We start from the raw sequence: 14,333 nt of genomic DNA on the forward strand, positions 1-14,333 counted from the left end.
AAATATTAAACTTCTTAAATATTAAATATTAAAATTATCACTCTTGTTGTTGCAAAACACGTAGGTCGATACTTTTAAAGAAAATTTTTCCAGACATTTAAAATGTTACATACACTGAACAAAATTATAAACGCAACACGTTTGTTTCTGTCCCCATTTTTCATGAGCTGAACTCAAAGATCTAAGACTTTTTCTATGTACACAAGGCCTATTTCTCTCAAATACTGGTCACAAATCTGTCTAAATCTGTGTTAGTGAGCACTTCTCCTTTGCCGAGATAATCCATCCACCTCACAGGTGTGGCATATCAAGATACTGATTAGACAGCATGATTATTGCACAGGTGTGCCTTAGGCTGGCCACAATAAAAGGCCACTCTAAAATGTGCAGTTTTATCACACAGCACAATGCCACAGATGTCGCAAGTTTTGAGGGAGCGTGCAATTGGCATGCTGACTGCAGGAATGTCCACCAGAGCTGTTGCCCGTGAATTGAATATCTGTTTCTCTACCATAAGCCGTCTCCGAAGGCGTTTCAGAGAATTTGGCAGTACATCCAACCAGACTCACAACCGCAGACCACGTGTAACCACACCAGCCCAGGACCTACACATCCAGCATCTTCACCTCCAAGATCGTCTGAGACCAGCCACCTGGACAGCTGCTGCAACAATTGGTTTGCATAACCAAAGAATTTCTGCACAAACTGTCAGAAACCGTCTCAGGGAAGCTCATCTGCATGCTCGTCGTCCTCATCGGGGTCTCGACCTGACTGCAGTTCGTCGTCGTAACCGACTTGAGTGGGCAAATGCTCACATTCGATGGCATCTGGCACTTTGGAGAGGTGTTCTCTTCACGGATGAGTCCCGGTTTTCACTGTACAGGGCAGATGGCAGACAGTGTGTATGGCGTCGTGTGGGTGAGCGGTTTGCTGATGTCAACGCGGTGGATCGAGTGGCCCATGGTGGCGGTGGGGTTATGGACAGGCGTGTGTTATGGACAACGAACATAGGTGCATTTTATTGATGGCATTTTGAATGCACAGAGATACCGTGACGAGATCCTGAGGCCCATTGTTGTGCCATTCATCCACGACCATCACCTCATGTTGCAGCATGATAATGCACGGCCCCATGTTGCAAGGATCTGTACAAAATTCCTGGAAGCTGAAAACATCCCAGTTCTTGCATGGCCAGCATACTCACTGGACATGTCACCCATTGAGCATGTTTGTGATGCTCTGGATCGGCGTATACGACAGCGTGTTCCAGTTCCTGCCAATATCCAGCAACTTCACACAGCCATTGAAGAGGAGTGGACCAACATACCACAGGCCACAATCAACAACCTGATCAACTCTATGCGGAGGAGATGTGTTGCACTGCGTGATCTGATACTGACTGGTTTTCGGAGAGAAATAGGCCTTTTGTGTACATAGAAAAAGTCTTAGATCTTTGAGTTCAGCTCATGAAAAATGGGGGCAAAAACAAAAGTGTTGCATTCAGTTTTGTTCAGTGTAGAAAAGGGTGAAATTTCAAAAGACAAAAAGTCATACAGGCTTAGAACAAGGTGAGTAAATGATGACAGAACTGTTGTTTTCAGGTAAACTATGCTTTTTAAATGTGGTTTGACAGGTTAGACTGTGTTTGGTCCCACAGACATTGACGTCATCTTTAAATAATTCACTGAAACAGGGATATCAGCTCTCTCTGCGACAAGCAAAATACTTGTGGGATTTCTATAATAACTGTCCTGTCTGTCTGCCACAGCATGGCAAACTTTGAGCACAGAAGAGATTTTGCAGTTTCTCATAACCCAGCTCTCATGAAAAATTTATCCTTCTCTTTATACTCTCTCCTTGATCCATTTCTCCTTTTTTTAGTGAGTATTAAAGGAAAGAGACAGGCATCTCAGCTATCACTTGCTCTCAGGGCAGAATTCCCATGGACCCCTGCACACAGGTTCAGTACTGATCAAGATTCAGGAGCAGAGAGATCATACACACTGAAAACTGTTGTATAATGCTGAGAGAAAGTCTAGAAGACTAAAATAGCATTAAAGGGATAGTTCACCCAAAAATCCCTCCCTCATGGCATTCCAAACCTGTATGACTTTCTTTCATGGAACGCAAAAAGAGAACATTTGAAGAATGTAACCAGTGTTCAGCACATTAATAATGCTAATTTACCCATAATTCCTTTAAAAGTATATAGTAATCAATTATTTAAGAGCAAGTAAGAGTATAACGGTTGGTCTTCTATTGAGGTTTTGACTAAATTCTTGAAGTACTGACAGAAAGCAGAGACAATTCTAGCACACCTCTCAGGGTGTGTTACTCATAAAACGATATTGTAGAATGAACAGAAAATCAATTTTTTCCTCCCCCTTTCTGGTCCCTCCTTCACAAAATTGTCTTTCTTGTCATGTCTCTCTCATTTTTCACCGTCAAAATGTTCATAGTCAAAAAGGTTACAGTTCTCTCAGTCACTCTCCGTCACTTTGACTTTTACACACACACACACATCTTTTTTAATTTTTTTTCTCGCATGTGCTCTTACAGGACATGCAACATCACTGGAACTTAACTTAACTTTGGCTACAAAATAAATACATTTGGAAAGCACTATGTTTGGGGTCTTTAAGTCTTACCAAATGCTCACTAATGCTGCATTTATTTGATCAAACATACAGAAAAAGTCATTTGTGAAATATTTTAGAAATAAAATGTTAAATAAATGTACTTAAAAATAAATTACTGTTTGCCATTTCATTATATTCATCATTTTGATATGCTGATTTGGTGCTCAAGTAACATTTCTTATTATTACGAATGTTGAAACTTGTACTGCTTAATGTTTTTGCAGAAACTGTGATCCTTTTTTAAAAATTCCTTGATAAATAGAACACAGAACAACATTAATCTGAGAGAAATCGCTTGTTATATTGTTATTTGTCTTTACTGACACCTTTGATCAAATTTATGTATACATGCTGAATAAAGTTCTAGATTTCTTTTAAAAAAGGAAAGAAAGAAACACCTTTCTGACCCCACATTTTTGAAAGCTTTTATTTTTTGGCTTTAAAGTTGTAGCATAATGTGCAGACATGCTTTTCCATACAAATATTCAACTTTGTGCCTTAAGTATACACTGGTAGCTTTGCTGAATCAAACCATCAGCTAATTAACTTTACAGTATATACCAAACTGTCAATAAAAGTAAACTCAAAGCCACATACAGTTTTCTTTCAGTTAGATATACAAATCCTGTTATGCAAAAAAAATTCTGCCACAAATCTATAGAACATTTGATTCTAAATGGTCAATCACACCATTCTGCAGTCAAATATTTTCAGAATACCTTCAGAATTATACAAGACCAAGTCCTGTCCACCTTCCAGCAGACACATCAACACATCCATAAAGATGATCAGCTCTAATCTTCGCTAATGATTTCTGTGTGAATGCAATTTCCACTCTTCCACACTTGTTGAGGGGAAACAGTGTGACTAATTGCACATCAAGCCATGGATAAAAATAAACACAGCAGAATAATTAAAATGCCAACAGTTTTGTGCAACTATAACAACAGTCACTTCAATTCATGGAGCCATTCAAAATCATTTCTATAGGTAATGTGTGTCATTTCTTTCAATACAATACTTACAATATTTCTACTATTCCAGCTTAAATTGCAGGCTGCACACTACTATTCAAATGTTCAGGGTGACTAGATTTTATTTTTATTTTTGAAAGAAATTAATACTTTTATTCAGCAAGGATAAATTAAATTAATCAAAAGTGACAATAAAGACTTCAACACTGTTATAAAAGCTTTCCATTTCAAACTAATTCTGTTCTTTTAAGCTTTCTATTTATCAAAAAATGCTGACAAATATTTGGCAGCAAACTGTTTTCAACATTACTAATAATAAGACATGCATTTTTGATTAAATAAATGCCAATACCAACCACTGGAATTGTATGTAACTATAAGCTATTCGTAGGTGGAAAAAAAAAAAAAAAAAAAAAAAAATATATATATATATATATATATACACACATGGTTTTTGCCCCCTTCCTGTTTTTTTTTTAAAGGTTTTGCATATTTGTCACACTTAAAAGATTCAGATCATCAAACACATTTTAATATTACACAAAGATAATGCATGTAAATACAAAATGCAGTTTTTAAATGATGATTTCATTAATTAAGGGAAAAAATCTGTCCAAACCTGCATGTCCCTACGAGAAAAATGAATTTGGCCCCTCCTATTAAATCATGAAAGAACTGTGATTAACCATAATATTTTAGAAAGCCGAGTTAAATTACACGAGCCAAACCCAGGCCCGATTACTGCCAGACCTGTTGAATCAAGAAATCACTTAAATGGAACCTGTCTGACAAAGTGAAGCATGCTTAAAGAGCAGCACATCATGCCGCGATCGAAAGAAATTCAAGAACAGATGAGAAACAAAATAGTTGACATGTATCAGTCTGGAAAGGGTTATAAAGCCATTTCTAAGGCTTTGGAACTCCAGCGAACCACTGTCAGAGCCATTATCCACAAATGGAGAAAACTTGGAACAGTGGTGAACCTTCCCAGGAGTGGCTGGCCAAACAAAATTACTTCAAGAGCGCTATGACGACTCATCCAGGAGGTCATAAAAGAACCCAGAACAACATCCAAAGAACTGCAGGCCTCACTTGCCTCAATTAACGTCAGTGTTCATGATTCAACAATAAGAAAGAGACTGGGCAAAAACATCATCCATGAGAGAGTTCCAAGGCAATAGCCACTGCTGACCAAAAAGAACACAAAGACTTGTCTCACATTTGCCAAAAAATATCTTGATTATCCCCAAGACTTTAGGACAAATATTCTGCGGACTGATGAGACAAAAGTTTAACTTTTTGTAAGGTGTGTGTCCCGTTACATCTGGCGTAAAACCAACACAGCATTTCATAAAAAGAACATCATACCAACAGTCAAACATGGTGGTGGTAGTGTGATGGTCTGGGGCTGCTTTGCACCTGGACGAAGGAGAATGTCCGGCCATCAGTTTGTGACCTCAAGCTCAAGCACACTTGGGTTATGCAGCAGGACAATGATCCCAAACACGCCAGCAAGCCCACCTCTGAATGGCTCAAGAAAAACAAAATTAAGGTTTTGGAGTGGCCAAGTCAAAGTCCAGACTTAAATCCGATTGAGGTGCTGTGGCATGACCTTAAACAGTCCATTCATGCTCGAAAACCCTCCAATGTGGCTGAATGAAAACAATTCTGCAAAGAAGAGTGGGCCAAAATTCATCCACAGCGATGTGAAAGACTCATTGCCAGTTATCGCAAACGCTTGATTGCAGTTGTTGCTGCAAAGGGTGGCACAACCAGTTATTAGATTTAGGGGGCAATTACTTTTTCATGTAGTGCCAGGCAGGTTTGGACAGCTTTTTTCCGTTAATAAATGAAATCATTATGTCAAAACTACATTTTGTATTTACTCGAGTTATCTTTGTGTAATATAAAAATTTGTTTGATGACCTGAATCATTCAAGTGTGACAAATATATTATATTAGTTTAGTGATGCTAGTGGCATTACAAAGAATACTCTGACCATCAGGGACTCCAAGTTAATACGCCTACAGAATATGAAGTGCTAATGGAGGGGAAAAAAACTTTTAGCAAAACCTCAAAATATACTACAAAATATAAAGAATTCCACCAGCTGCAAAAGGTATTAGAGATGAAAGCAAATGGTGTGAATATGAAAAAAAGAGTCTCGGCTATCTCCAGTCGGCAAAGGGGAAGTTGTCTCTCTGTGTCTGGCTGTCTTTTCAAAAGCACAGGCACTAGCCACATCTTTGACTGACAGCCCGGAGATTACCTCTTTTGAGCTCCATATCAGCAGGTGTAAATGGGCCTGGATGAGTTTAAATAGGTGTATGAGGGTGGGTTGGCTCCACGGCCAAGAAAGATGATTTAGTGGAGCTAAAGAAGACAGATGAATGAGAGGAGGATTGAATGCCCCACAAAATGCAACATATAAAGAGAACGTCATTAAGTTTCTACACTCACTTTAGGTACAGTTACCCAAAAATGACAATGCTGTCAGTATTTACTCACTCCTATGAAAGTCATACGGGTTACAATGACATGAAGGTGGGTAAATAATGACAGTTTTACATTTTAGAAGAACTATACCTTTAAACACGCTTGCCAGCTTTACACCCAGTAAAATATTCTGCCTAACACGCTGGCAAGATATTCAGAGAGATAGCTAATAATAATTTTCACCTCACTGCTTAGATGCACACACATTTTGAAAGCGCATTTTATGAATATCAGCTGGTTTCCAATGACTTGCTGCATGTTTCCTTTGGACTGTCAGCGAAAGTGACAGTGTCGTCTAATTCGAGGTCAAAAAAATATGGCCTAAGCCAGAAAAAGCAGCTGGTTGTCAGGAAAATATCACACTAGAGTCATACAAACTGACGGTTTAAAACAAAGCAAAAGCAAGTTTCTTAGATAAGATTCTTCAATATTAAATGAGGCATGAATTCAGTTTACGTCCATAGGATTATTTAGATTGTTTGATCATCCTCTGCAAAAACCTTCAGTCTGGTCGCTTATAACAGCAGTTTGAGGTGTTGTACATTTTTGTAGCACAAGCAGTCAGAGTTGGAGTATTTGGATTCGGGACTGGGACTTCAAATTGTTAATGGAATTGGACTCTGACATTTTTGGATGAAGAAATTTTCAGAGTACAGACGAATCAACATCATATGATACATAAAAGATAATTACTCCAATTTACTCCATCCAAGGTGTAGAAGAGTTTGTTTCTTCATCAGCACAGATTTGGAGAAATTTAGCATTTCCTCACTTGCTCACCAATGGATCGTCTGAAGTGAATGGGTGCCGTCAGAATGAGAGTTCAAACATCTGACAAAAACATCACAATAGTCCACTTAATAATGCAAATGATGGAACTGTGTTGATTACTTGTGATGTTATATCAGCTTTTATCAGTTTGAACTTAAATGTGTTGTAAAGAAACAAATTCATCTACATCTTAAATGATCTGAGTGAGTAAATCTTCAGCAACTTTTCATTTTTGGGTGAACTATTCCTTAAATACTTTGGCATAAGGGTTCATCTATGAGCAATAGTGATGCTAGTTTTGGCAGTCGTTTCATTCAGTACTCATACATGAATGAGAATGAGTGCAATTTGTGTAGTTTTGAGTCAAAACTGACTATTTCTAACATTCTCACTCTACTGTGGGGTATAACTGCAACAATGTCAAAACAATGTGATGACACAAGCTTCCTGCTGAACAGCCACTTTCTGATGCTGACGCAGCACTCACAGGCCAGCCGAGGTTGAGACGCTCCATAAGGGAGTCAGCTCAACACTGGCAGTGTTGCTGACTTCATATTGAACCTCCGTCAACCTTCAAAGCTTAAAGCAAAAGACTGCGTGCTATGTGTAACAACTACTAACATGTGACAATGCAAAACTCTTTGGCAGAACAGACAGACAATATTTAATATTTAACTTTTTGGTCTACTATAGTGGACAGACCTTTAACACAATATCTTGCAAACTTGAAAATAACATTTTATTTTATATAAACTGGATTGATTTACTGTAAATATGTGACCAAGGTAAAATGACATTGATAGGTTTTGTAGAAATAGCAAAATTGATTTCTGACAGACCTGGAAACATCAGTAAAAAATGAAAATTACAAACCAATGAGCAATGTTTTGCATCATAACTGACAAATGTTATTTTTGTAACTATATATATTCAGTATATATATATATATATATATATATGTGTGTGTGTGTGTGTGTGTGTGTGTGTGTGTGAATATGTGTTAATTAAATGGTATCTTTTTAATAATTCTAAAATATAATATATATAATTTCTCAATTTTATAGAAATACGTTGATAAAAATAAATCTTAAATTAACAAATGAGCGATCCAATAAATGTTTTATGCAATTACAATGTAACATTTACAGGAAAATACATATTATATAAACAGTGGTTCTCAACTGGTTTGGCCACGTTTTTCCATGGTCATCAAGCCACGACCCACTTATAAATTTATATACACACACACACACATATACATACATATATATATATATATATATATATATATTTTTTTTTTTTTTGTTAAAAACAAAACAAATTTATTTCACAAAAATTAAGTTAAACCTGTTAAGAATATGACCAATAGTGAATAAACAGCCTAAAATGTAAGGCTATTAAACAGCAGTCCCAAACTAGCTTTTGTTAATACAATTAAGTTGGTATGAGCCATGCCACCGCAGTCATTTAAACATATACAAACTGACACAAAGTGCAAAATAACATGGCATTTTTGGGTTAAGGAAACAACAGTTACTAATATACAATACTAACATGAACTGTTAATGAAACGTGGAAACTGCTCCTGAGTAGAATGAATATCATACCTTCATGCAAATCCTTCCTAGCTAACACACGCAGTACCAGTTATGTGATTTATCGATACTTTTATTTCACGCGTTGCATGCTTGTAATTTTTGTGCTTTAGTGAAGAGTGCGTGCTACAAACACGGTATAACATCTGGCAGGACAGGATAGTTCACTTTTCTGAGGTGAGAGACTTTTTATTTCATAAGTTATCGATATAGATAATTGAAATATCGATAGAATAATGACACTGACATTAAACCTGTCAACATCTTATCTGACCGCAGATAACTGAATCGGGACAGCCGTTTTTCTCAGTCACTCTTTACTTAAACTGCATCTGACAGAAGTGTCAACAGCTTTCATGCATGTCTTTTAAAATAAAAGTCTCGCATCAGAAAAACAAAAAACATTTAGAATAACGTTTTTTGTTGTTGATGTCGTTTCTTTGGCCGTACACTCCGCGACCCACTCAGAACGGTTTTGCGACCCACCAGTTAATATAAAATTAGATATAAAGTTACATATAAATAAAATATATAAAGCAAGTTATATATTACAAATTTTATTTTAATATATACAGTGCTGGGTGTAACGTTACTGTAATTAAATTACTTATCCACTGAAAAAGTAAAGTAAGGGATTACTGTTCATTTTTAGGTAATTTAATTACAGTTACTTATAAAGTACTTGCGTTACATACAGTAAATAATTTCAGCAGTTCTAAAATCAATTTTGAATTTGAAATCTAAATTTAACATCTAAAGATAAAATTGAATGAGGTATCTTTAACCCTCTGCGTGCCAGCGCGTTCACTTTCAGTTTTTCCTGAGTCACAGAGAAACCTTAAATACTCAGATACAGATAAGACTAAAATCAATCGAATTTAAAAAGGGCCTTCTTTTATTGGTGTACACTGACAATAACAACAAAACATAGTGCTTTTGCAAAATAAACAAAACAAACAGGGTGCACTTTCTGCCGTCTAGGTCGCCGTGAGCAACTTTCTACGCATCACAAACTCAGCGAATGTTTGACATGGAGACATGAGAAATATGTCTATAGAAAGCATGTGTGTCTATTTTTAAATGAACAAATTCAAATCGAAAACGAATATTCCTGATTATGTAATCCGTATGAAAGCGAGGCACAGTCTTTCCCATATATGAAAGCTTGAAGGGTCTACTTTTAAATTGAAAAAATTCAAATCGAAAACAAATATTCTCTGATTATGTAATCGTTATGAAACTAAAGCGAGGTACAGTCTTTCCCGGATCTGAGCTCATTATATGCAGTCACCTGCGTGCAAGCACCCTCATCTAGATACAAAAAATAGATTAAAAATTAAAAAAAATATATATATATCAAGATTTGTCTAATTTTCATCATTTTTGAAAGAAGTCCTATGAGGAATTCACCTCAGAAGAACAGCGCGATCTGACACGGCTTTATTCAGCAGAGAAGATCATTTATGTAATTTATTCTTACCTTACCTACATTAGTTAACGTGTTATTTTACGGATTTTACTAGTTGGGCTTTTCCTGAACATCTTGCCAAACTGAAATGTATTGTTTTAATTTATTGTTTGTAAAAATAAAAATGTTTAAGTATTACAGTTGTTTTAAAGCTAAAAGGCTAAACTATTCTATGTTTGACTCAAATTGAAAGAATAAAGATTTTAATTTCTATTAAGGTTTACAGGGATTTTAAGATAATTAGCAGTTTGAATAATTAAGTTACTTATTGAGTAACTAAGTTACTTTTCAGACAGAGTAATTAGTAAAGTAATTTAAATACAACATTGATGATGTAATTAGTAATTAATTACTTTTTGAAGGTAACTTACCCAACACTGAAATATATATATATATATATACTGTTTGTGTGTGTGTGTGTGTGTGTGTGTGTGTACGTATATTAGAAGAACATTTTTAAAACATGTTTTAATAAATATATGTTGCTAAAAATACAATTTATAATAATTATGGTGTAACTAATGAAAATATTGACAGGCCCAAAAATCCGAACTACTAGTCTGACCCAAAAAAATCCTAAATTTGCATCAAAGAATTAAATCAAATAAAAACCCCTGACAGGCACAGCGAAACGTCAGTGTGTTTAATAACAGTGACTAGCTGGCTCTGTCTGACGCTGTCCGTACCTCTTTGACCTGGTGCAGTCCTGCAGGATGCTGACTGCAGGCCCGTTGGCTGGCAGTGGGAGACTTGTGGTGGGTGATGGTGACAACAGAGGCAGGCGTCCCGTGCTGGGGGGTCTGTCTTTGGGTGGAGATGGAGGAGCACTGTGGGACGGGGTGCGGGTGCAGGGAGAAGCTGCGGGTCCGGCCGGTGGAGGAGGAAGAGGAAGTGTTGCAGGAGGAGGAGGAGGTGCAGCCCTGAAAGAGATAGCAGCAATGGCAGCAGCAGGAGTGAGAGGGAGAGCAGGCGCCCAGGCCTCGCTTCCCCACGGGAACAGACACCGGCCCTGTACCGCCAGCATGGTCTGCCATCACGCAAAAGAGCATCATCGGCCTGACACCACCAAGACAGCAGCCACATACAGACAGGGAGGGGGAGAGGAAGCAAGGGCAGTGCATGGTGGGAAAAAGTGCAATATGAGACGGCAGAGAGAGGAGGAGAGAGCTTCCTGTGGAGTACTGTTCTCCACAGCAGAGAGATAAAGGTTGTCACTCGTTTGAAATGCTTTCATCTCTAAAAGCTCTTCAGCACAACCTGAGAACTGCAATCTCATTCCATCACAGCTAATCTGAGACATCATTTGTCTATGATTCACAAAAGCATTTAGTGCACCGCTGATGAAAAATACACAAAAGCGAGTGTCTAATGCATGCTTTTACAAAAATCACAAGTCTAACTAGATTTATAGTTTTTTTTTTAAGACTGCAAAACTTTCTTCCATAATTTCTGAGGAGTTTGGGGTGATTGTTTTACCTCACGGTTACATGGTTTCTAGGGTGTCATGGAAGACTGATTACTGGCTGAAGAGCAAAAAAAGCTTTCTATAATATTCTCATCCCTAGACATACAGTGGTGGCCAAAATTATAAGAACATTTGGCATATTTAAGAGGTTTCAGTTGTTTTGTTGAAATGGTCATTATAATACCCATAAAATTAACTATTGCCGGAACTACCTACGATGGAAAGAATCTGTTGGAACATTGAAAATGATGGACTGGCCCCCTCAAAGTCCGGACCTCAACCCCATCGAGCAAATTTGGGTAGATAAAAATAAACTGGACAGATCTATTGTACATTCAAAGGAAAGCCTTTGGCTTGAGTTGCAGAAGGCATGGGATAACATTAGTGTTGAAGTTCTCAGGAAATAGACTATGCCAGAGAGATGTGCTGCTGTAATTGCTGCAAAAGGTGGACATATCAAATATTAAAGTTAAAAGTAGATAAAAACAGTATGACTCACTTCATCTGATATTTGTTGTGCTCAGAGCAACCATCTGCATGTTTCCTGAACATTATAAAATGAAATCATGTTTTGGAGGCAAAAAAAGGTCAATATTTTCAGACCTGTCAGGTGTTCTAATAATTTTGGCCACCACTGTAGGTCAGGTCTATTCTTTAATGCAACAGATTTTTTTTTTTTTTTTTTTAAGAAATTGATATTTTTATTCAGCATTAAATTTGAAAGTGACAGAAAAGACATTCATAAACACACACACAAAAAAAATTATAATAATAATCCTGAAAAAAATGTACCAGTTTCCACAAAAATATTAAGCAGCACAACTTGTAAACATTGATAAAATGATGAATAATAATAAATGTTTTTGAGCACTAAATCAGCATACTGACTTTAGCAAACACCCCCATAAGAAGATCTGAGTTGCCAAAAACATAGAAATCAGTCTCAGAACAGCAATATTCCCAAAGTCATGCTCTATATAAAAATGATTCATATCAAACAGAGGAGGATGTATTTAGGTAAAAAAAAAAAAAAAAGGCAATAGCACCTGTGCATTCTTGAGAAATGCAAGAGAACATTGCTCTCCTGGGTGCTGCTAAATGGACTCTTAGGCTTGAAGGAAGATCGCACTCTTTGATGTGACCCAAAATGAGACCACACTATGAGGTTTTCTGTATATGCGGCAATGAGTATTTTATTCAGGTCCGATGGAGCTCCCGCAACCTCATGCAATTGCATTCTCACAGTCTAATGGCAGTCCATTGTTCAGTCGTATGAGATTTTAGCACTGACTACCAGGTTACATAAGTCATAGATTATACAGACCCTTAGACCCCCTTATAGCAGGGATGTTCAAAAAAAACAGCACATATCGGGAAATTTGAATTAAAATTCAGAAATTTAGAGAGAAGCATAAAATATATATTTTTAATGGTATATATATATATATATATATATATATATATATATATATATATATATATATATATATATATATATATATATATATATATATACAAAGCTATAATATATAATGCTCACCATAATGAAAACAGCTGCGTTGAAACAACGGACACATTTTTGTTTCATTATTTTTGTTTAAACATGAAACATTTTTTAGGATTCTTTAATGAACAGAAAAAGAAAAGAGGAAAAAGAACAGCATGTATTGAAAAGTAAATCTTTTGTAACAATTTAAATATCTTCACTGTCACTTTTGTTCAGTCTAGTGCATCCTTGCTGAATAAAAGTTTTAATTTCTTTCAAAAGTACAATTTATTTAAAGTAGAAACACTTTGAAACTGGACAAAACCTAACAAAAAACCTAATAGTACTCTGCTAACACAGCAGCAGGCAATCAGTGCAGTGAATAATAAAATATACAGTAGTTAACATTTGAAGTGGATCAAAAAAGTTAATCAAAGTTGTCCTAAGACAAGAACAGGTATTGTTTTTGTTTTTAGGACAACTTTGATGAAAGCTTTTAATCCACTTCAAATGTTGACTACTGTATACACTAAATTTCAGAGCTATGTTAAAAAGGAAAATAAAAAAAAAATAAGAACACCAAGTGTAGAGAATACATGAAGCATCTGGTGCATGCATTATGGATTTAGTCACTAAATGAATAAATATAACACACCGGTAATGTAATATATTTGGCCTTAGGCCGACGATGAAGACCAGGCCCAGGTTTGTGTGGTTTCAAATTACTTTGCTTATAATGGAATTAATCAAAGAGACTGCAAGGTTTTTTTCCTTTTTTTAAGAATACATTAGCAGCTAACACTGGCTTGTGTTATTAGACTGCCATTTGTTGGTCATATATTGAAAATGAATGCTAATAGAAGTCAAACAATGTTTTACCCTCAAGGCTAAATTCATTCCATTAAATCCGTTCTCTGAATTAGTGGATAATGCTGGTCTCTCCCATTTGTAAACACTCATTTTCAGACTAAAGTTATCATTATTCTGCCACTCAAGAGCGCTGAAAATTACAATAAATAATTGGAGACAACACCATCTGCCTAAAACAGACTGCCGAATGCATATCACTGCATTTACACATCCATTTGAATCTCTTTCAGGCGGCAAAACAAACATTATGCATCTTGAGGCATGATTTAATGACGTGTCTTAATGGAGGTGAATGCTTAAAGTTTAACTCTGCAAAGGTTAAACATAAAAATCACTGAGTGTTCAGAGTCAGACAATAGTGGGAAACAGCGTGTGTTTTTGTCACATGATAAGTGAACTGACAAACTGTTTCTCTTTCATACTTTTGGAAAAAGATAAACCATGCTATGTGGATAAAAGAGAAATAAGACCACGCTCACAGTATATGATCATGTCAGGTGAGCTGTCACATGTATAGATCATATGCCTCCATACAGCTACTTATTTTATTGCTCAATGAATTATAATA

The 14,333-nt window shown here is 36.3% G+C and overlaps 1 protein-coding gene across 2 annotated transcripts in view; it reads right to left on the minus strand.

Moving 5' to 3' along the window:
- The window catches only part of osbpl10b (oxysterol binding protein-like 10b), a 58,726-nt gene that overhangs the window by 35,325 nt on the left and 9,068 nt on the right, over positions 1-14,333 (minus strand). The window contains exon 4 of one of the 2 annotated variants that reach the window (XM_058745748.1): positions 10,631-10,864. The exons of the other annotated variant lie outside the window; for it this stretch is intronic. Coding sequence (XP_058601731.1) covers positions 10,631-10,864 — 234 coding nt within the window. The remainder of the gene's footprint in view (positions 1-10,630; positions 10,865-14,333) is intronic. 2 annotated transcript variants of the gene reach the window in all.

Source organism: Onychostoma macrolepis, chromosome 16, assembly GCF_012432095.1.
Source record: "Onychostoma macrolepis isolate SWU-2019 chromosome 16, ASM1243209v1, whole genome shotgun sequence".
NCBI classification, from domain to species: domain Eukaryota; kingdom Metazoa; phylum Chordata; class Actinopteri; order Cypriniformes; family Cyprinidae; genus Onychostoma; species Onychostoma macrolepis.